Source organism: Marmota flaviventris, chromosome 10, assembly GCF_047511675.1.
Source record: "Marmota flaviventris isolate mMarFla1 chromosome 10, mMarFla1.hap1, whole genome shotgun sequence".
NCBI lineage: Eukaryota > Metazoa > Chordata > Mammalia > Rodentia > Sciuridae > Marmota > Marmota flaviventris.
In genome coordinates this window covers 20,868,567-20,892,586 of record NC_092507.1, presented here as the reverse complement: position 1 = coordinate 20,892,586, position 24,020 = coordinate 20,868,567, and the positions used below count along the sequence as shown (strand labels likewise).

Sequence of the window (24,020 nt, the reverse complement as noted above, 5' to 3'; positions counted from 1 at the left end):
CATAATATGGTAGGGTGGGGGACCTCCAGTAGTACGAGAAAACAAAACAAGGTGAGATGCCAAGGCCTCAGTGTCAAACAGATGGATCCTGGCTTCTCCAAGGACTAGCTATGTGGCCTCAGCAATGTCATTTCACCTCCAAGTTAATTCCCTTGCAAGATTGTGGCAAATTCAGAGAAATGGCCGCCACATATCCACCCCAGGACGAGGCTTGGTTGAAAATGACGTGGTCATTGTTAGTTTACCATGCCAGATCAGCTAGATTTGGGTGGCAGGGCTGGACACCCAAGCCACAGAAGTTAAGACTTTCAATGTCAACAATTCCAACCCTGCAATCAATGACACAAGTAATCGGCAGGGCAGGGACTGTCAGGTCAGGTCCATGATGCAATCATAGCTCTCTGCTTGTGTTATGAGATGAACCCTGGCCTTCAGAAAATGGAAAAACAGTCCATTAACAATGAGTACAAAACAAAACCTTGGTGAACTTTTATTTCTTATCATACGTAACTGTTAACAAGGTCAAAGATTTCTGCACTTGAACACTGGATACCCTTCCCACCCAACCCAGGAGACAATAACAGAGGCATCATGTCCCCTCTAGAACTCAAACCCCCATGCTGGGCCCCTTTCCCTCTGGCCCACCTTCTTTGTGGGGAGGGCTTTCAGGCCTTAGGGGGTGCCCAGTTGCTTTCCCGTGCCTGCACGGGTATGAAATGTGGCACACTGGCAGGCTTATCTCCTGCCCTGCCCCAGGGAGGAGGGTCAGAAGCAGCAGCATTGTGGCCCCTGCCTTTCTCAGGTACCTCCAAACTGGATCAAGAGGAGGCACCTACTGCTAAGAAGGGCAAGAGAAGCCATAATTCACAGTTGTTTGCTACAGAAAGTGCCTGGGATTAGTCCTTGGCTGCTTCTGCCTCCAAGCAAACCTAAAATCTAGGAGAGGGGACAGATCAGATGCCAGGATGGGGGTGAGGGTCCTTGGAAGGCAGCCAGGAAAAAACAATTATAGGAATGGGGGTCCCCAGAGGACTTTGTAATATCTTGTAAGAAAAATCAGCTTGCTGTTGACAGGTTGGCCTGAGATCCCAGGGCAAAGCCTCAGACACTGGGGAAACTCAAACCCATCCCTCCGTCTGCAACTGTGGTGGTCAAGGTGGCCTGGCAATGTGGCATGGTCGCCCAATCAGTGGCAGGGCCCAAACGAGAACCCTGGTGTCTGCCTCTCTTACTGAGTCTCAGTGCCACCTCAGCCACCTAGAAAGGCCCCGCTTTTTGGCAAATATCCTTGGCAGAGCTCCAGCCTCTACAGGCAGCACAGCCTAGGGCGAAGAGGCTCCCTCTGCTCCTCCCAGATATCAACTGTGGCTCCAAGGGTGAGGCCGAGAAGAGGACTGACCTCAACCACAAAGGACCCAAACACAGAGAATCTATCATCAAATACTTCTTCTTCTTCAGAGGCAAAGTGACCAACAGTGGCTCCAAATCTCCAGAAACAGTTCACATCCAAAAGGTTGGGTCTGGCTTCTCTCCTGGGGTCTCCCACCTCAAATCACCGGAGAAAGGCATACAAGGGCAAAGAAGGTAAGAGAACTAAACTAGGATTCAGGCAACGAGGGTACCAGGGGGTCTCCATTCTGCCCAACAGAAAAGGCTTTTGGGGAACAGGGCACACAGGCCAGCTGTGACCCTGGCTTTCACATTAATGGGTGAACAGCAAGTGGGAGGTAATGAACTCTGAGAATGATGGGGGAAAGAAGGCAAAGCTGCCTGGAGTGTTAGTCCCTGGAGGTCTTTGGCCCTCTCTCACAGGGGCTAGCCAGGGACTTCCCAGTCCAGGAAGGCCACAGCACTTGTGGTGCCTGGGGCTCAGCCTGCTGGCACACAAGTCCGAGGTTGGCACATTTCCCTTCTATGCCTTCTGCCTCTGGGGGGCAGGGGAAGGAAAAATGCATAGCCCCTTGGGATCTCCTAATCCTCTTCCAGTTCCCAGGGACAGAGCTGGGATCCCAGAGTCAGTGCAGTGATCCTGTCCATTCCAGTGAGAAAAAAAGAGGGTGTGGCTCGGGGGCTGCACATCACACAAGCCCACCCACAGCAGGGTGGGGATGGGCATGGAACTGAAAGGGTCCCAGATCTGTCTCCAGATGGAATTCTTCCAGGGAGGAGGGTATCCCCAGGATCAGCTGCTCCAGGTATGGTTCCTACGTGGGAGGGAGTCAGGTCATGTAGCGGGTGATGGCACGGAGGGCGTACAGCAGGGCAGCTTGCATACGGGCCTCCAGGAGTAGCAAGTTCACATGTACCTGGGATACAGAGCAAGGCTTATTAATGGATCCTCTATCCTCCCAGACTACCACTATCCGTGACCACTCACCTCACCCTTCCCTTTTGCCACAGAGATGTCCTGACCTTTGATAGTGCTCTGAGCAATTTGGTACAATGACCACTGAAGAACTTCCAGTGCATTCTTCCTTATCATGATTAACTTCTTTATCCCACAGGGCTAAATAAGAGCTACCATTAACTGTGCAGGATCAAGGGTTTACAATACATCTTTTCATTTCATCTTCCCAACAACCTTGATGGTGGCAGAATTGATTCCCATTGTAAAGTGGGAAAGCTCAGAGAGGTGAAGAGACTTGCCTCAAGTCACAGTGTTATGATTTGAACTTATGTCTACCAGTCTGCCACTGAGGACACTGGGTGAAGCTGGTACCCGTGTTTCCATTTTACAGGTTTGTTAGCAGCTGAGGAGGATGTAAACTCAAGACAACATGCCCAGGTATCCCACCTCCCTGGCCTCTCCACTGGCTGGGCCCATCTACCTCCATCCTGCTCCTCCCCATGGGTCATACCTTCTCTGAGTGGCGGAAGTGCCTCCAGAAGTGGTTGTACATTCTTCGGGTGGTCTTCTCTGGATAGCAGGCTACTGTCTTGATATAGACCTTGAGGTTCCGTTCCAGGAGCTGGTTCACTTCCCCATAATCATAATCATCATATCTGGAAAGACCAACAGCATTGCTCATCCTCTGTTCCCAAAAGGAAAGCTCATTTCCCACCCCCACCCCATAGAAAGAGGAACAGAGAATGGAGAGAAAAGGCAGAAGGTAGGAAGCAACAAGAAGTCCATTTCCTCTTAGAAGAAGTTAATACCATATATCACAGGCCAACAAACTTGTGGGGGACCAGTCCAAGGAATGCACAGAGAATGAGCATGTTGAACTGAGTACCACCAATGTGCCATGTGACCAGGTATTCATGGAATTCTCAGAACTACTACACACTACTGTGATATACAGCTTTATATACAATACACTGTACTCATGAATCCCACTTTGCAGATGAGAAAATTGACACTCGAGGTGTCACTTTCTCTAAGTCAGACAGCAGGGAATGGGTTTCAAACCCAGCTCTGTCTGTCTCCAAGGCTGAAGTCACACTGAGTCACAGAGAAATTCAGAGAAAAATTTAGAAGCAACGACCATGTTGGAGAGTGAAGACTCCTAAACCTGAGGGCTGGGAAAAAACTACCTTTCCCACATTTTAAAATGCCATCTTGCCATCCCAGAGGTGGAACTCCATAATGATCAGCAAGAGGATGGCCCAGTAGGTATAGCTCATTCAATGAAATACGATTTATAGCTACACAGAAAAACAGTTTTTTTTAATATATATATATTTTTTAGTTGTCAATGAACCTTTATTTCCTTGACTTATTTATATGTGGTGCTGAGGATTGAACCCAGTCCTTCACACGTGTAAGGCAAGTGCTCTGCCACTGAGCTATAGCCCCAGCCCCAAGAAAAACAATTTTTTTACAAGCAACATGTACAGCAGAGCCTATTTTTTGTTGTTGTTGTTGTTGTTTTTTTTTTAAGTTGTAAATGGACACAATGCCTTTATGTGGTGCTGAGGATCAAACCCAGTACCTCACACATGCTAGGCAAGTGCTCTATCACTGAGCTACAACTGCAGCCTCTGGGAATAATTTTTTGATACTCAGTATAAACAATTGAATGAGAAAAGCAAGAAAAAAAATCATATGTTTACTGAACTACACTAATGTTTTTAATATGAGTAAAATATGTAAAAGGAGTAGGCAAGAAAATGGCAGCAGATCTTGTTTTTGTAAAATTATATATATCTTGGTTATTTGTGCATAGAAAAAAAAACATAAAGTATCTTATGGTAATAAAAGCTGGTGGTGTCATGGATATTTTTTTTTTTTTTCCTCCAGTGCTGGGAATTAAACCCTGAGCCTCACTCATGCTAAGCAAATGCTCTACCACTGAGCTACTTCCTGGGCCTTATGTTTTCTAAATTTTCTAAAAATCAAGGTTTTATTTCTCTTTACAAATACCCAGTATATTTTTTCAAGTGAAGTAGCCACTATAATTTGAACTATATAAAAGCAACTACATAAGAAAGAAAAAATAGCAAGAAAAACATCTTGGGATATGGATGAGGTTGAACTGGGGTAGCAGATTTTTGGGAAATTTCTTATTTCCTTAATTTTTTGTTGATTTTTTTTTTCATCATGCTATCAGAGTGACTTTTTGTTTGTTTCTTTTCTTGGCAGTACTAGGAATTAAACTCAGACTTTGAGCAGGCTAGGCAAGTGTTTTACACATTATAGGTGTGTGCCACAGCACTGGCTTTTTTTTTTTTTTTAAAATAACAAAATAATTGTTCTAGGTTTAAATCTGACAAGTAATATCCTATCTAGGATTTATCTACAAGAACTTGTGTAGCCAGGCGTGGTGGTTCACACCTGTAATCCCAGTGATTTGGGAGGCTGAGGCAGCAGGATCGAAAGTTTGGCGCCAGCTTCAACCTAGTGAGACCTTAAGCAATATAGTGAGACGCTGTCTCAAAGTAAAAAATGAAAAGGACTGGGGATGCGGCTTTGTGGTTGAGTGTCCCTGGGTTTGGTTTCTAATACCAAAAAAAAGAGCTTACTTATAAAGCCTAGTCAGTGCACATGGTATTTTTAACATTGAAAAACTGGAAACAGGGCTGGGGATGTAGCTCAGTTGGTAGAGTGCTTGCCTTGCATGACAAAGTCCTTGATTCAATCCCCGGCACCCGCAAAAAAGAAAAACTGCCAACAACCTAAATATCCAACAACAGGAAAATGAATGAATAATTATAATATATCCATAACAGAATACAATGCACTGGTTAAAAAACATTAAGAAATTTATTCATACTGATAAGAAATGTGGTTCACACTACATTATTAGATGTGAAAAAACCAAACTGCAGAACATATTGACTATTGTGCCATTCATTTAAAAACAACACCTACTCAAAAGTCAGAAAAGAGGACCAGAGATGTAGCTCAATGATAAAGCACTTGCCTAGTAGGCACAAGGCCTTGGGTTCAAAACCCAGCACCATTTAAAAAAAAAAAAAAATCAGGGCTGGGGATGTGGTTCAAGCAGTAGCGCGCTCTCCTGGCATGTGTGTGGCCCGGGTTCAAGCCTCAGCACCACATACAAACAAAGATGTTGTGTCCGCCAAAAACTAAAAAATAAATATTAAAAAAAATCTCTCTCTCTCTCCAAAAAAAAAAAATTTTTTTTTAAATCAGAAAATATTTAGAAACAACAAATGTCATTTAGCATGGTGTACTATACAGATAACCACTGTTAAATAACATTTTCCATGAACAAGTAAGCATTCAGAAAAAAAGGAACAAAAAGAAGATTTTGGTTGGTAAGCTTCTTTTCTTTCAAAACATTTTGAATGTTTTCCCATGGCAATATAAATATATCTCTATATTCATATTATAATATTATAATAGTTGCATATTTCTGTTTTTGTTTTGTTTTGTTGTTTTTTTCCCCCAGTGCTAGGGATTAAACCCAGGGCCTTACACCATTGGGTTTTATCCCCAACCCTTAATTGCTGCACAATATTTCACTAAATGGCCATATCATTATTTAAAGTCCCCTATTGATGGGTATTTATGTTGTCTTTATTCACTATGAGAAAATCTGCTATTCAGAATGGAAATATAAACTTAACTCTCTCTAGTGACATGGACATATATGTGTATGCTATATATGTAACATGTTTATGTATAGTTATCTCAGCAGGTAAGATTAAGAGTTTCATTTACAAGGTTCAAGAAAGAAAATGAGCACTCCTATTATCTCTTAAAATTAGTTAAGAAATAAACTGGGCTTTGAAAAATAGTAAGCAGAAAGGAAAGGCAACAATAACAAAAGCAATAAGAGTGAGCTCAGAGAGAAGACTTGTGTGTGCATGCCCTGACAGAAGGACGTGTGCTCACCTGATGCCGAAGACGCAGTGGATGTAGTTCCATATGGCCCTGCGGAGCATGGAGGTGTCCACGCCACTGTGCATGGCGATGGTGTTGTAGGTGAGGCTATAGGCTGCCTGGAATTTCTCATCCAGCAGCTGCCCACCCTCAGGATACAGCCGCTGGATCAGTGAGTAGCCATGGTCTTCCCAGGTATAATCCTGAGGAATATGGGAAGAGTTCAGTTGATAAGTGAGACTTTGGAGCACAATGTTGGCCAGAGACCCTGTCCTCTAGACCTCTAGAGCACACCTTGCCTCTCCATAATGTTTACTTCCTATGCCACAAACCTAACATGCTGCTTGCTCTAGGCCTGAGAAACCAAGGTGGATATACCTCAGTGTTGACTTTCTCCCTGTGATCAGGACTCCCTAAGCTTGGGGAATAGATGGGTCCCTCCAGGATACATGGGGTCCCCACTGCCTTTATGGGATCTTGAGGGGAGAATGTACTCAACTCTATAACCACTCAAACCCTCTGTCCCCTGCCTATTCATAATCTGAAGCAACAACCATGACCATTAGGGAGGGCATTACCTGAGCACGGAAGGTGGGTGGGGCCTGAGCCCCTCGCCGAGTGAAGTCTTCATATCCAAAAGTGGGGTCTTCCACAAAGCACAGCATGTCTGGGTGCGGAGAGGGCTCCAGGATGTCAGCTGAGGACCATGTCAGAAAGAAGTCACTGTGAGGTCGAGACATGGAGCACAAAGGGCTCCACTCCTGATTAATCATCAAAGGGGGGCATGGGGAGGCAGAGCAGAGAGCCAGAGAGAGTCCGTCGCTAGTGAGTGGGAGCAGGACTTCAGCTGGAGCCAGGCCTGGGGGAGGAAGAGGTAAGGCTCCCAGTAACACTAATGGTGGCAGTTCCATGGGGCTGCTCACCCTAGGCCAGGCTCTGGGCTTAGCACTTTGTTTCAGTTACTCTACACAACAAACCTGAAGACCGGCAACAGGAAGTGACTAGTCAGTGGTCACACAGAAAGGCTAAAGTGATGAGACTCAAAGGCAGGTCTGAGCCCAAGGCCCATTCTTGGAACCTCTTGGCAAGGAGGCTGAAGGATGGCAGCCTCTAGAGTTCAGAGAACATGATAAATGGAGGAGTCCATTCCCACCAGATGGTGAAAGAAGGGGCAGCCCATGGACCCTGGGCTACTGTGATCCTCTACCTGAGGGAGTCACCAGCAAGCTCTCCGACTTCTCCAGCTCAAAACGGCTCTCCATCTCCTCCTGGGAGGCTCCTTCATCCCGCAACAGGCTCTCCTGTAGCTGCCTCATGCGTTCCATTAGAGCTTCCACATCCCGGGCAGCCTCAAAACCCTGAAGATGGATCCAGTAGTCACCATTTCTCTTCCCTCGCCCTGTGGAAAACTACTCACCCTTCCCACATACCAGGACTGCCTGGATGATCATAATGACTAGGGCAGCCTCCCGCACCAGCCACTGAGCTAGACAACTCACGTGGTCTATGCTTCCCAAGGGAAAGTTTATGAAGCTACAGCAGAGACATGTATTTTCCCTAAGCAGCTACTTCCCTCAGAAGTAATTTTCAAAGCATCTGTTTTCTTCTTCTTCTTCTTCTTCTTCTTGTTGGTGATGCTGGAGATGGAACTCAGAGCCTCATGCATGCTACAACTGAGCTACATCCCCAGCCCTTCTTGATTTTAAGACAGAGTCTTGTTAAATTTCCAGGTTAGTCTTGAAATTGTAATCCTCCAGCCTCAGCTTCCCAAGTAGCTAGGATTACATGAGTGTACCACTATGCCTGGCTCAGGGTTTTTTGTTTTTTTTTTTTTTGGTGGTTCTGGGGACTGAACCCAGGGCCTCGTGCATGCAAGACAAGCACGCTACCAACTGAGCTATACCCTCAGCCCATCAAACTTTGTATTTTTAAAGTGTTAATACCCACAATAAAAGTCCAGTCACATGATATTTCACTGAATCCTCACAACCCACTGTAAGTAGGGGTCTTTATTCTCATTTAACAGACGAGGAAGCTGAGCTTCAAAGTCAAATAATTTGCTGGGCATGGTAGAACACACTTGTAATCACAGTGGCTTGCGAAGCTGAGGAAGGAGGATCATGAGTTCAAAGCCAGCCTCAGCAAAAATGAGGTGCTAAGCAACTCAGTGAGACCCTGTCTCTAAATAAAATACAAAGTAGGGCTAGGGATGTGGCTCAGTGGTTCAGTGTCCCTGAGTTCAATCCCAGGTAGCTCCCCCCACCAAAAAAAGGTCAAACAATAACTTTTCTGTGGCCTTTCAGCATGAGGACATAAGAAAGTTGTGGCTTCCGTTCAAGGACCAGAGGCCACAACAGCTTTTTGCCCCACTAAGACCCAGAACTGTAACTTACCCCAGAATTGTTCAGTGGGTCCCCACTTGGAGGGCTGCTTTGCTCACTGGGGGGTGATGGTGCCTGAGGGGCAGGACTTCCCTCTGGATCTCCCTCAGGAAGGATGCCACAGCCAAACACAAAGGAGGCCAGTGAGTGGCAGTGAGTGAGTAGGACTAGGGCTTGGATGAGTTCGGCCAGAGACCAGCTATGTTCCCCAGTCTTCAGCAAGGCCTGGAGGGGAAAGAAGGTCAGATCTGCTCAGTGTCTGCCCCTGGGTTTCCTGTCCAGCCCCAGCCTGGCCACTGGGCTCCCTCAGGGCCATGCCTCTCGGCCCACTGCACCTGGATGTGCTCCTTGGTGATGAGCCACGGCCGATGTGCCAGTAACTTGTTGATTTCGCTAAGTTTTCGCAGCTTCTCAGGGGCCCGATGGAGACCCAGCAGCCACTCAGGGTCACCACCAGTCTGCAGAAATTCAGCCATGTGGGAGCCCACCAGGTAAGAACACTGGTGGCGAGCAGCAGCCTGTGGAGAAGGTTGATAAAGTCTGGGTCACCCTTGTCCTTCTGGGCTGTACTCAAGGTGGGTCCCCCTTAGAAAGAGATAGTGTAGGGCTTATTGTTGCCTAAGAGGCAGGAAATTCAGGTCATGCTCTACCACCATCTTGCAAGTCACCTGACCCCTTTGTACCTCAGTTACTCAATCTACAGACACTAGTAGACGAAGTAGACACTAAAGATGTGTCTAAAGATGCATCTATTCAAAGCCTAAAGTGTATAGATAGTTGGACAAAGTGATATTTTCCCCCGTCATCTATGATATAAACTCAAGAAGTCCCCAGCAAAGAGATTCAAGTACAGAAGCCCCATGAGGACATCCCTACAAGCATCCAGCCCAGACAGGCTCACCATGATGGCAATGTAGTGGCGCCAGGAACTGGCCAGGGGCCCATCTGTGTGCAGCAGCAGATAGTGTAAGCGCCAAAAGCTGCTGAGGTAGTCAGGGTGCAGGCCCATCACCACCGCCAGGTTATCCACCCGCCCTGAGGACATCAGCGCCTCCAGTCCCAGGTGCTGCTCAAGGCTCTCAGCCCCCTCCCGAAGAACCTGCCAAACAAAGAGAACATGGTTTCCCTCCTGTCTTTCCCATCTGAGACCAACATATCCTTTGTGGTGCGTTTATAATAGCAAAAGACTGAAAACCACCATCATATCCAAAGAGGGAATGGGGAAGAAAAAATATTTAATTGATTAAATACTTATTTGGTACTTTATATAATAATAGACAAGACTTATAAAATGGTCATTATCTGCCAAGTACTATTGAAGTACTATGAACTTACTTAATCCTTACAGCAACTGGGCTGGAGGTGTAGCTCAGTGACAGAGTGCTTGCCTGGCATGCCTGAGGACTTGGGTTTGATCCCCAGTACCAAAAAATCTAAGATAAAATAATCCTCACAATAATGATAAAACTGAAGTTATATTTTCTCTTATTTTTGTGGTGCCAGGGATCAAACCCAGTACCTCAGACACGCTGGGAAAATGCTTTAACACGGAGAGCTACACACTAGCCCCTTCCCCATTTTTAAACAGGAAAACTCAGGAACAGAGATTACAAGTATGGTTTTGGAGGCGAGGTTGTAGCTAAGTGGCATGCACAAGGCACTGGGTTCCATCCCAGAACAATAGTCGTTTCTCCTGCCTTCATGGAGTTTCTGTCTGAACCTGGCAAATGTACCCAGCCAAGGGTGGAGACGTGCAAAATAGTTCACGTTTCCTGAGCACTCTGTCCATGCCAAGTCCAATTTGGAGCTTTCCCTGCATTATCTCTTCGAATTTTCAGAATATTTCTGTGAGGTGAATCCTATTATTTCCCCCCACTGACAGATGAGAAAATCAGAGAGGTTTTGTTTGTTGCTTGAAGTCACAGATCTGGTAAATGACAGAACCAGGATTCAAACCGAGATAAACTCCATAGCCTATTTTGTTCCTTTATTATAAAAGAGGCTACAGATATAAATAATCATTGTGTGGTTGCTCACCTTACATTTACAAAGGAGGGGGAAATACAGAACTTAGGGGTTTGTTAAAGGTCCTTAACCATTTGGCCCACACATTTGGGAGAGTAAGAGGACAGGAAATAAAAACTTATTCCTCTGTACTGAACGCTGAAGAAAAATGAGCAATCAATTTTTAAAATTTTCTGTGTGTTTTGAGGGTAATTCCACCACACATACACACTAGAATGTAAGCTCCGTGTAGACAGATTTTTGCCTATTTTATTTTCTAGCCACAGTTCGTAAGATGATGCATCACAGATTAATAATTCAACAGATATCTGTATATATAAATGAAAGGGTGGGGGCTGGGGTACAGTTCAGTGGTATAGTGTTTGTCTAGCATTCATGAGGCCCTAGGTTCAATCTCAACACTACAAATTAATAAGTATAAATAAAAAATGAATGAATGAACGAACTCTGTAGGTGAAAGATGTCTCTGTTGTATTATAAAGTGAAAAAACAAAACAAATGAAAAACAAACTGAAAGCTATGATCTTGGTTTTCTGTACAAAAGTAACTATCTGTATGGGAAAAAAAAAAAAAAAAAAAGCCTAAGCTGGATGGGGTGGCACATGCTTGTAATTTTAGTGACTAAGATGGCTGAGGTAAGATGATTTCAAGTTCAAGATAAGCCTCTACAACTTAGCAAGATCCTGTCTCAAAATAAAAAAGGGCAGGTCAGGGCTGGGGATATAACTCAGTTGGTAGAGTGCCTGCCTCACATGCACAAGGCCCTGGGTTCAATCCCAGCACCACAAAAGGCGGGGGGCAGTTCAGCAGTAGAGTACCCCTGAGTTCAATCCCCAATACTGGGGGAAAAAAAATCCAGAAAACAATAGCAAATGGTAAATGGTTAACAAATATAATGACTTGTGTTGGGGGTGTAATTACAAGACACTAGAGGTTTCTGACATACTGGAAGTTTTAAAATAATGAACATACATTACTTTAAAAACAAATCATTTTTTGTAATAGACATACAATCAAGGGTGAGAAGATACACAGAGGTAGTTCTATTTCATTAAGAAAATAGAAGCATTGATCTGGGACACTAAAGTATGAATAAGTTATATTACTTTCTCCAAGCCTACTCTTCCTCAGGAAAATGGTGTTGGTAGTGCCTGCTCCACAGAGCTGTTTTGTGTGTAGATTCAAAGCTGCAAGTTAAGGGATAGGAAAAGACCCTGATCCACAATGTCTCATGTCTTTTCTTTCCAGGTACCAGATTTCTAACCCCTTCCAAGCTTACCTCCTCCACTGGGATGAAGGCGCTGGGCCCTCGGCCTCGACGAGACCGGCTCTCCTTCTGTTCCTGGGAAGAAAAACATAGAGGTTAGCTGGAAAAAGGGAGGACAACGAAGAGGACTGTTATTTCTCAAACCTCCTCCTAAAACCATCTTTCTGGTCTACTCTGCATGGAGGAATCAGGTGGGAAATTTGTACCCATTTACTGGATGGTGAACAGGTAAACAGGAAAGAAGGCTCATCCCAGGCTGAATTGTTTAAGAACTGGACAGGGACCCAGGAGCCCTAGCATTGCTTGGTGGGAGGGATCCAGAGAAAAGAAATATACAACCACCATGTTGGACATCTCGGGACACCACCATCTTAGCAGCCCCAAGAACACATACAAAACTCCCCATAGTGTGTATCCCAAAGCCAGTAATCAAATACCCTTGATGCCTATGAAGCAGCTTCAGTCCCTCTCATGATCATTTGACTACTACCACCACCTCATATACAACTATCATCTACTATCACCCACAACCCCACCAATTGTCTCCTGACCTCCATAGCCCACCTGCCCCTAGTGATCCTCTGTTCAGCAGCTAGATTTTCTCTTTTTTTAAATATATATATTTTTAGTTGTTGATGGACCCTTATTTAATGAACTTATTAATATGCAGTGCTGAGAATCAAACCCAGTGCCTCACACATGCTAGGCAAGCGCTCTACCACTGAGCCACAACCCCAGCCCCAGACTAACTTTCTGAGTGTAAATCTGATCAATTATCTTCACCCCTTCCAAGGTCTTCTAAATCAGTTAGTGGGCCAGGCTCACCACCCTCCCTCTGGCTGTTCCTTTTGCAGAGCTTTTTTGGGAATACTAGGGATTGATCCCAGGAGTGCTTTACCACTGAGCTACACCCTAGCCCTTTTTAATTTTTATTTTATTTTTTAGGGTCTCACTAAATTGCTGAGAGACTCTCTAAATTGCAAAGGTTGACCTGGAACTTGCAATCCTCCTTCCTCAGCCTCCCAAATCACTGGGATTACAAACGTGCATGGCCCAGCTTACAGAGCTCTTTCATAGTCCTTCAGGGACTAGAAACATTTTTCTGACCTTCATCTGTGACCCCACAATCCCCAGTGCTTTTGCTTCTGAAAACACTGCCCTCTGATGATCTGTTTTAAGTTGTTCTTCTCCCAGATCATATTTTGTGGAAAGGAGTGCCAGGTCATTCACCCTGTTCTGTGAATGAAAACAGAAAAAGCAGAGAAGCATGGAGGGAATCAGGGCAGGTGATACAAGGCAGATGGTGGTACTATTCTGCTATGATGGTATTTGAGCCTCTGTAGAAACCACTAGAATCAGCCAGGCATGGTGGTGCACGCCTGTAATCCCAGCAACTCGGGAGGCTGAGGCAGGAGGATTGCAAATTCAAGGCCAGCCTGAGTAAGTTAGTGAGGATCTAAGCAACTCAGCAAGACCTTGTCTCAAAATAAAACATAAAAAGGGCCAGGGATGTAGCTTGGTGGCAAAGTGCCCCTGGGTTCAATCACTAGTATCAAAAAAAAAAAAAAAAGAAAGAAAGAAAAATAAGGCACCAGAATCACACACTCACTAAATCCGTTTCTCCTAGTCCTAGAGATGGGGTTCAGGAAGGATATTTATTTTGTTAATTTAAGGGGGACCCATCACTGGCTTTGGAAAAAATTTACCCAAATAAAAAGTAATGCCTTCATGGGCTGCGGTTGTGGCTCAGTGGTAGAGTGGTAGAGTGCTCACCTAGCATACATGAGGCACTGGGTTCCGTCCTCAGCACCACATAAAAATAAAATAAAGATATTGTGTCCACCTAAAACTAAAAAATAAATATTAAAAAAAAAAAGTTATGCCTTTATTGGAGAGGGAAAGTTCCCCAATCCTCCCTTCCCCATTAAGTTCTAGACTTAATATCTTAGGTGTCCAAGAACTAAAAACTCTACTTGAACCTTTTTTTTTTTTTAGTTGGTCAAAAGCCCCCTAAAGTCTGGAAAACCACAAAGGAGAAACACTATTAGACCAGGAAGTCCCAGATGTGGCCTCCAATTATGCCACTAATTTGCTGTATGGCTCTGGGAAAGTTGTGTACACTCTCTGGGCCTTAATCCTAAACAAAGAAAGGGGCTGAGTTGACTGTTCAGGTCCCTTTCAGCCCAACTTCTAGGAACTAATAGGCCAGGTGTCCAAGGCCAGCACACTGACTATCATCAACCCCAAGCACTCCCTTTCCAGCTTCCCTCCTCCCTCACCAGAGAGAAAAAGCCCAACAGCTCTGTCTGGGAGATAAGGACTGCTGACTCCACAAATTGAGCCTCCCCCTCAGGGAACCTGAGGAGAGACAGAGAACCGCAGAAGGGAGGGCAGAATTGAGATGGGGACATAGAGGGCCTCCAAGAGGTGCTGGGTAGAACCTGGGGAAACTCCAGATTTAACTAACTAACTCCAAATTCTGACAAGGAAGAAGGTTAACCCCTAGATCTTTAAATGATGGGTCCGGATCCATCAACATTTTTATGAATAATGATGATGATGATGGCAAAGATAGATAATGTACAGTATAGAGTACATGTAAAACTCAGGGGCTTTGGACATAAATTGCCAGAGCTCAAATGACAGTTTCATTTGTGAGCCTCAGTTTCCTCACCAAATAATAGCATTAGTACCTACTTTCACTATGTCACCATGGCAATTAAATGAGAGAATGCCGCAAGGCTTACCACAGCACCTCTATCACCATAAGCACTTAATAAAAATCAGATGTCATTAACCTCACTGCTATCCCAAACAAGGGTTTCTTAGTCCAAATAGTACATCAGAATCCCTTGAGAAGCTTTTTCAAAAATATCAAATGCCAAGGGGTTGGGGTTTTGGCTCAGTGGAAGAGTGCTCATCTGGCATATGTGCAGCTCTGGGTTCAATCTCCAGCATCACATGGATGGATGGATGGATGGATGGATGGATGGAAGGAAGGAAGGAAGGAAGGAAGGAAGGAAAGAATTATGTCCATCTCCAACTGAAAAAAAAAATTTTTTTAAATTATCAATGCCAAGGTCCCACCTCCAGCAGTTCTAATTGCATTGGTATGAGGTGGGATCCCAGCAAAATGTACAGCCAGGGTGCAGACCATTGTTTGCACCTTTTATTCATCAGTGTGTCAAGCATAAAGCACCATGCTAAGTGTTTTCCAGGTGGGACTGAAATTAATTTGTTCATATGACAAATAGTTTTGGTGACTATACTATAGGCAGCAAGAATACAGCAGTGAAAATACAAAGTCTCAGGCTTCATATAATTTTGAATCTCGTGGACAAATGAACAGATTTCGAATCAGAAACGTGAATGAAATCTTAGAACAATGATTGCAATGACAAGATGGGACAGTGTGGAATATTTTAGTCTAAGTAGGCAGAAAGAGCCACTGGGGAGGTGACCTTTGTGTTCATATCTAATCAATGAGAAGGCAGCAGGGCCTGTAAAGACACAAGGGACCAGCACTCCAGACAGAGGTGAAGCCCTTAAAGCAAGACGGAGAGATTGGGCTCTACAGCTCTAATCCCTGAAGGCCTCCCCAACTTTGACAGCAGGGGAAGGCCAAGGGACTCAGGCAGGACAGTGTTCACTGCCAAGAGATGACACCTCCAAATCAGCCCTCCATTCCCTGGAGTAGGGAGTCAATAATAATAATGATGATGATGAAGAAGAAGAATAGAAGGTAACAATACTGCTTGCCATTATTTAAGCATTGACTTCAGAGGCACTTCCTAGACATAAAACCACTTTTTTGGGTCCCCATTTTACAGAGTAAGAAGGCTCAGAGAGGACAAGTCACTTTTGGTCATTCAGTCAGGAAAGAGATCTGGCAAACAGACAGCTTCCTAAAGTACAGGAACAATATTCCCCATTCTCTAAATTTCTCAAGGTCTCAATAGTTACAAGACTTTTGCACTTGAGGTTCACTAAGAGAGAAAAGCTCCTTTTGTCTACCCCCAGACCCAGGGACAGGCTATCCCCAATCACAGCACCTGTCATAAAGTTTCTCACCTCAAGGCACATACTAGATCTAGTTCACTGTTGTTACCCCAGTGTGTGGCACAGAATAGGCCAATGGGATTTTCTGTGATGACCCAATGTTTTTGATGGAATGTATTACATCTGCATAAATAAACAGGGTAGCTAGTCACTGTGGCTGAGCATTCCAAACATGACTAGAACAAAAAGTCCTGAAATGTTTACTTTTATTTAAATTTAAATAACCACATATGGCTAGGGGCTTCCATACTTAAGAACACACATTCAGCACACCTGATAAGGGCATGATTCTACCTGCAATTTATAGATGGAGAAAGGGAAACCCAGTGGGGGCAGGTCACTTGCCCAAAGTAACACAGCCAATGTGTAACAGAAGGAGAACCAATAGGAGCTATTATAATTTATAGTTCTAACTCTGGCATCACAGGGGGCAGCAGGAACATTGAAGTCAAACAGCACTCTGGGAGACCACTCAACAGGAGGTCCTCAGACCAGTTGTGAAAAAGAGGATAATCAACTCAGACCTCAGTGCCTGGCTCCTATTGCAATCACTCACTAGATGTTAACTTCTGTATTTGTTCAGCTATGTATAATGCAGGTTCCATCTAATCTTCATCAATCTGAGGGTAAAGGGGACTTTATTTTGCACACAAGGAAAGATTAAAGGTCCAAATGTTAAGCACCAGAGGACAAATATTCAATCTGCAATGTGAACCCAAGTAATACCTATGGCATCAAAGGGCCTTTATATTCTACCATACAGCTCCTGGTAGTGGCCCCAGGCCTGGATATTTAAATGCAGCTCAGTCTGGCTTCCCAGGGTTCTATCCACTACCTGCATTGTCCTCTTGGAGTGGGCCAGCCTTTGTTCTTGGTATGCAGACCCTGGGAGCATTGAGATTCAGCTACAGATTCTTATATATGCTAAGTTTCTACCAGCAGGGAAGGGGCAAACACTCCCTCCCCACCCCCAAGTCAGTTGAAGTAAGATATTTCCCTCTGTTTACACCTGAGAGGAAGACAGCACAAGCAACCCAACCTCCATCCAGCTGTGGGGTGTGTGCATGAGTGGTGTCACACACTTGCACACCCACCCTGTTCTTGGTGCCAAGCTAAGTGTTTGACACACCTGAGCTCACGGATACCTCCCAAGCACCCAGAGGGAAAAAGATGTTCTTGTTTCTTCTTTAGAGACAGGTCACTGAGGCTCAGAAAGGTCCTCTCCCAGCTGGGTACAACTCAGATCTGACTTCAAAGCCTGAACAGTTCAAGAAGGTCAGCTAAGCCAACAAGGGGCAGATAATTGCAAGCATTTATGAGATGCACAGAGCAGGCTGGGGATGAGACCTGCAGTTATGAAACACTTAACTGTTCCACATAATTGCACCCAAAGCTCCTATAATGGAGAAGAGGACTGGAAAAGGCTGTGCAAAGGGACTTCATTTGGTGGGGGAGGAAAAGCTTCCTCAGAGGAAGTGATGTTTGAGGAAGTTATTCTAGAGCCTAACAGAGCTTTGTATTACTAGTATTAGAGTGCAGCACTGGGAAGTTTTTGGAGAGTCTTATATATGAAGGTCTTCGCATCCTGAAAAGGGAGTGTGTGGTGAAGTAAGTTAAGGGGCTGTTCCTTAGGCCTTGAGCATCAGGCTGCGTAAGATCAGCACACTGCTGTCTTCTAAAGATTCCACTAAAAACAGACACCTTCTCATGTCCTCTTTTCTCAAGGGAGAAGAATACATAGAAGCTGGGTGCTGTGGCACACACCTGTAATCCCAGCAGCTCAGGAGGCTGAGACAGGAGGATCAAAGCCAGCCTCAGCTAAGCAACTCAATGAGACCCTTTCTTTAAATAAAATATAAAATAGGGCTGGGGATGTGGCTCAGTGGTCAAGTGCCCCTGAGTTCAATCCCTGGTACACCCCCCCCCCAAAAAAAAAAAAAAAAAAAAACAACAACAAAAACTACAGGCATCAGCAGCTTTTCCCACTGCTGAAAAGTGATTTCCTCTAAAGGCCACTCCCTCAATGTCTACTCAGACTAAGAGTACCTAGGTACTCTTTCTTTTCTTCCTAGACCACTCTCTAAGCACTGTCCCAGAGAGCAATGGACTCATTCTCACCTCAGGCAGGAGGCAACAGGCTCAGGAAGCCCCTTACAAGTCACTCTGAAGAATGGGGAATGTGTGACCACATTCTGACAGTAGCCCAGGATTTGGGGTGCAGTTACTATGTTCAAGTACTATACTTGGTCCTTTGCTCATATTCTGAGTTAATTCTCCCAACAATCTCATATTCTGAGTTAATTTTCCCAACAACCTCTTAGAGATACCATCAATCCCCATGAGAAGAAACTGCAATCAGAGAGCCATCATTTGGCAAAAAGAACACAGAGAATTAAGTGGAGGGCTGGGACCAGACTGGACCATTCGGTTTTTTTGTTTGTTTGTTTGTTTTTTAAATTTTTTTAGTTGTAGATGGACACAATACATTCATTTTATTTATTTATCTATTTTTATGTGGTGCTGAGGATCAAACTCAGTGCCTCATTTGTGCAAGGCAAGGCAAGTACTCTGCCACTGAGCCACAAGCCCAGCCCATCAATGGCCCATTCTAGTACCCAGGTGATCTCAATAATAACATTATTTCCATTTTTTTCATGAACATTAAAGTAACTCAGCTGTGAAGAGGCAGAAGAGGTCATTCCTCTAAATGGGGCTCCTAAATCATGGTATGAAAGGGTAAGGTAACTAAAAAAAAAAAAAACGGTAGCAAACCATTCAGAAATCATGTTACACAGAGCAGAGATTTTCCCCAGGTTACCCCCTTTAAGACTAGAACTCTACCAACTCCCAGCAATACACCTCCATGATACCCCAGATTTGGAAACTGAAGAACCAAGCAAAATTCCCTGTAGTGCCGAGCCCACTCCAAAATCCTAGGCCAAAGAATGAGGTACTCTATGGGGTTAGTGAAAGAAGCCTCTCCTCAAGCCCCTTCTCACCCTGGAAAAAGGGGCTATAGTGTAGCTTGTTTTGCTGTATTAGAAGACTCAAAGCTTCAAGCCTGGCATCTAATAGGTGCTTAATAAATGATAACATGTTCATTATTTCCACTGCTGGTCGCGGGTGAGATGTTAAATTAGGTCTGACCTTATTCTTGCCTCCCTACAAAGCCCCTCCACGCTTTGTGGGGGTAGGAGGAGAGTCCCTGCTAAACAAACTTCGAGGACCCCAGACCACTTAGCAGGGAGCAGCCTAATTAGCACAGTCTTCTTCGGGAATCCTTCTCCCAGCTTGAGCTGCTGCTGCTGCCGCCGCCAGCCAACCCCCCAGAGCACCCGCACCCCGTTTCAAATCCGAGGTGTGATGAGGGCAAGGGGAAGGAAGTCGACCTTAGCCGGCCAGACCCAGGTGTCCCATTCCCCAAGGCTCGGAGCTAGGACATCCCAGAAAGTCCTCTGCTGGCCTGCCACCGCCGAGACAGGGAATCTGCGGAAGGGGGCGGGGAGGAGGAGTGGCGGGGCTGCAGCGGCAGGGATTTGCCTGGACTTGAAGACTCTCTCGACAAGAGCCCAAACCCGGGAGAGCCTCGAGAAGGCTTCCCTCTCATTGGCCAAGGAGTCCGATGAAGCCAGGGAGGGCTCCGCAGCCCCGGGGGGTAGGGGGAGTGGAGAAGGGAGGAAGGGAGGGACGACGGGAGGGGAGGGGAGGCCCAAGGCTGCCGGTTGATGCAACCCTAGTCCAGGTTTACACGCTCCACTCCCCCTTTTGAGCCCGGGGGGCGCACCGACTTAGCTCGGGCTAGCCTGAGGCTTGGACGCGGCTCAGGGAAGAGTGTCGTCGATCCAAGGCAGCTTACCTCTCCGGTCCCCGGGGCGCCTACGCCGCCCCGGGAGAACGGCAGATAGCCCTGGAGCTCCGTGCGGCACTCGGTGTCCGCAACGATCATGGTGTGTGCACCAGCACTCAGTCGCGGCTCGCAGAGATTAGAGCACGGGTGGGGTGTCTCGGACGGACGGACGGACGCACGCAGGAAGCTGGAGCTGGGAGTTGCTGGGGCCGGTTCGAGAACCCCAGGGTGTCTCTCGGGGTTCCAGAACGCTAGAGATCCGGAGACGGCTACTGCTGTGCTGGACTCTTCTCCCAGGCTGGCTTCTGGAACAGTGAATGGCCTTGGGGGCCTGGATTTGGTCGAGATGCAGGGGTTCTCACGGCCTGAGGTGCCTCGGAAGTCCGCAATAGCCAGCGCTGCTCGCGGACCCAGCGCTCCTCAGCATCCCCTCCGCGGAACTGCAAGCGCTCGCCTGGCTCTGACACCAGCAGCGCCTCTCAGCTCGCTGCGGTCCCCGGGGGAGGGCGGGGACACAAAAGCCCCGCGGCACAGCCAATCAGATGCCTGTTTCTCGGGAAGGCGGGGGCAACACCTCCCTCTGGAGCTAACTGTTCCTCCAATCGGCATCTGGCAGCGCCCAGGAACTCTGGGAGCTGTAGTCGGCCTCCGACGAATGCTGCAAACTTTTGCAAGAGGGGTTAGTCAGATCACTGGCAATACCAGACAAGACTGACAGCCAACAGAGTCATTAGGGTTGCATGATGAAACGGGACTTTACCGGGCTGGACCAGACAGCCAGGTGTGAAATCCTCTCAAATGAGTTCTTTAGCTTTTCAGTTCCTGGAGCGACGGGTTAGGGTTGGGAGAGGTTTGGCTCGTCGATTCCAGCGGTGCTAATTACAGCGTCGAATATCAGATATTTGGGGCCAAAGGACGCCACTCTCTTCCCCCAGACCCCGGGGAGGACTCCACCTCCAAGTGTACCAGACACAGGGAATCCACCTTATTCGTGGAGTCTCTGGAAAAGCCTTCATGCACTAAAATGCCACTGGCAACCTCACGTCTAATCTTGATCCCTATTGCTGCCATTTCCCCCCCTCTTCTCCTTTGGTGCCTCCAGTCCTGTATTCCACACTTGCCACCCTCTTTCTCGAAACTTTGTAACAAGGTGTTCTGCTGGGTTTATTCTCACTTCTCCCTTTGGCCACTCCTTCTCTGACTCCTCTTTATCTTCCCACTCCCTAAAACGTGGGTGCTCCCCTAGTTTCAGTTTTTATCACTCTTCTCTCCACACTTCTCTGATCTCATCCATTTCCTGGCTTTCAACTCTCCTTTTGCAAGGAAGTTGCCTCTACCAGCACCTTAGCACCTCAAGGCCAAATCTCCTATTCACTTTTCACAGTTTCTTCCTTCACTGTTTTCTTTTGAACCCTTCTCTTTATTTCAATTTTGAAAGCTCTTGTTTATTCGGACTGGGAATCCTGGCAGGGGCCAGAGTGAACTAGGCCTCCCAGGTCCCTTTAGGCTTATGATTCCAAGATGAGCTCTGATGTGTTCTCTTGATTCCAGCTTCTTGGGAGAAAGAAAATAATCTCACCTTCTCCTAAGCTCCCTCTGCACTTGGGTTGGGTCTCATCACTTTTCACACTCTACTTTGCATTGTAATTTTCTGTGTATATGTCTTATCTGACCTTTTAATTATAAGCTCTTGGAGGGCAGGGTCCACCTTTTTACATCTTTTTCTCCTGTTCTATGCCACCTAGCACAATGTCCTGCCAATAGTATGCCTGTAGTCACTGAATCTTCCTATGAATTAAGTACTGTGTGAGCTGAAGAGGTAGCCCAGTGGTAGAGAACTCCCTTAGAAGCAAAAGGCCCTGGGTTCCATTTCCAGCAAAAAAAAAAAAAAAAAACACACACACACACACAATCACTCTGTAATGTTAAATGTCCAGATCAAAAAGCTTCACTGGTTTCTCATCAGCTACAGAATAAAGACCCCCCCCCAAGATTGATATCAAGGCCTGCCAAGATATGCCTTACCTTACTTTTTCCGGCTTTCTCATCTGCCACACCCATGCTCCTTGTTTGGCCTTCAAACCTTTCTTTTAAGTACTTCTCTTTGCAAATCTCTGCCCATTGAAAGTGTATCTGGCATTCAATGCCTTCATTCCTGTTTGTGGCCTGAATGAAGCCTTTGTTCAAATGCCATTTCCTTGCTTCTTCAGCTCAGCTGAAAGTAGTCCACCCACTCCTCAACACCTTTTTCTATCTCTCTTTTTGTTTTCTTTTCTTTTGGTGGTAGTGCTGGGGATCAAACCCAGGGCATCCTGTATACTAGGCAAGTACTTTACCACTGAGCTAGATTCTCAGCCCATTTTTTCTAACTTTTTATACTGTTGGTCTCCAAACTTGACTCATTATCATGTCTATATGTCTTGCCCCTTTCCTTCAACTAACAATGGAATATCATTGACCATTTATACAAAGTGAGGGAACTTCAACTCAGCAAGGTAAAATTGCTTGTTTTGTTAAGTTCACGCAGTATCGACTTTTGACCGTACCAGGCTGTATTAGAATTCCTTTAAGATAGGAACTGTATTGAATTGTCTCTGTCTTTTAAGAGAGTGGTCCTTAACACTGCATGGTGATAGTATTTCACCACCTCACCACCACACCACCTCAATAGCATAAAGTGAGTTTTCTTTTTCTTTTTCTTGGTGGAACTGAAGGTTGAACCCAGGGCTGCTATACCACTGAGCTACATCCCCAGCCCTTTGTGTTTTTTATTTTGGGACAAATTCTCACTAAATTGCCCAGACTGGCCTCCAACTTGCAATCCTTCTGCTTAGCCTCCTGAATTGCTGGGATTACAGGCATGTGCCAGGCAGTGGTGCTGAGGATAAGACCAGGGACTCAAAAGCAAGCAAGCATTCTACCACTGGGCTATATCTGTAGCACCCCCAGTAAATATTTCTTAATATATGTGATTTACTCTTATAGAATCTGCAGGAAAAAGACTGAATTGTTCCCAAAGTTTTACTTTCAAAGTCAGTGATTTTGTGAAAAGGAAAAGCAACAGGATTGATATTCTAAATTCGGTGATGTTTTGTAATCCAGTCTCCAAGGAAGGACGGAGGAAGAGGCACAAGTATTAATATTTACTGAGCTTCAGTAAAAGTCCAGCATATATCCATTGTTCTATGTAACAAGGCATTATGTCCCCATTTGACAGATGAGGAAACTGAGCTCAAGAGGTATGTTGGTTAAGATCAGATAATTAATGTTGAGTAGGTATTCAAACTCAGGATGACTCTATAGCAGAAACTCCACCACACTGGTGATGACAGAAGACTGTGAATATGTAAGAAGCATGCTGGCACATGTAACTGATGCTTAAAGCAGATATATTAATTGAGAGTGAAAAACATAACTGTCAAGTAGCCTATAATTGATGGGCCAGCACATCCCTTTTCCAGAGAGTCTTCATGAGAAGCTAAGTTATCATCTGAAGATGGCCAGGGCAGCTGAAATCTAAGCAAAAGAACCAGCAAAAAGATGAATCACTGAACCGGCTCTACTCAGAGCAAACCTGCTCTTTCCCTCCCTCCTTTATTCAGTAAATATTTATTGACCATCTAGTGTGTACCAGGTGCTGTGCTGGGCTCTGGAAATCCAGCCTTGAATTTATCAGTTTGCTGGGGCTTGGAGAGGGGCTGGTGATAATGGCAGGGGCACATTCCTCCCCTCCCCCACGCCTTATATTTTTGGTTCACCCAAGATTTCCTCCTCTTGTTGCCATACTCTCTCAACTCTTGCATCAGCTATGTTAAGGCCACTGATTGGCCAAAGCTATTTTTATTCCTCAATCACATTTCAGTCCTGAAGCCACATCTAGATTAGATTTGAAATGTTTTTGAGATTTCTTCAGCTTCAGATCCTGTTTCAGATTATGAACCTAATGGGATTCTCATCTGTTCTGTATTTAGTTTTGCTGAATTAATTTTCTCTCTCCAATTCTGGCATTATAATGACCTTGTACTGCGACCATTCCAGGGGTGATGATTTATCACCCCAGAAGTCATTTTCTGAGCTCTTCGTATTGTTTTCCTTTCCCAGATTCCAATCTCAGAACACAATTTCTGCCCGGGGAGAGTTTTCAGAGAAAAA

At 45.4% G+C, this 24,020-nt stretch overlaps 1 protein-coding gene across 1 annotated transcript; it reads right to left on the bottom strand.

Moving 5' to 3' along the window:
• Positions 1-465: 465 nt before the first annotated feature.
• On the bottom strand, positions 466-20,337 carry Sesn2 (sestrin 2). Its single transcript, XM_027937303.2, has 10 exons — positions 19,878-20,337; positions 11,975-12,037; positions 9,572-9,769; positions 9,006-9,188; positions 8,683-8,895; positions 7,497-7,647; positions 6,868-6,986; positions 6,302-6,492; positions 2,859-3,003; positions 466-2,306 (listed from the first exon to the last, which is right to left on the bottom strand). Exons 1-10 carry the CDS (start codon positions 19,965-19,967, stop codon positions 2,220-2,222), a joined length of 1,440 nt encoding a protein of 479 aa, XP_027793104.1. The 5' UTR covers positions 19,968-20,337; the 3' UTR covers positions 466-2,219.
• Between the last annotated feature and the right edge of the window lie 3,683 nt (positions 20,338-24,020).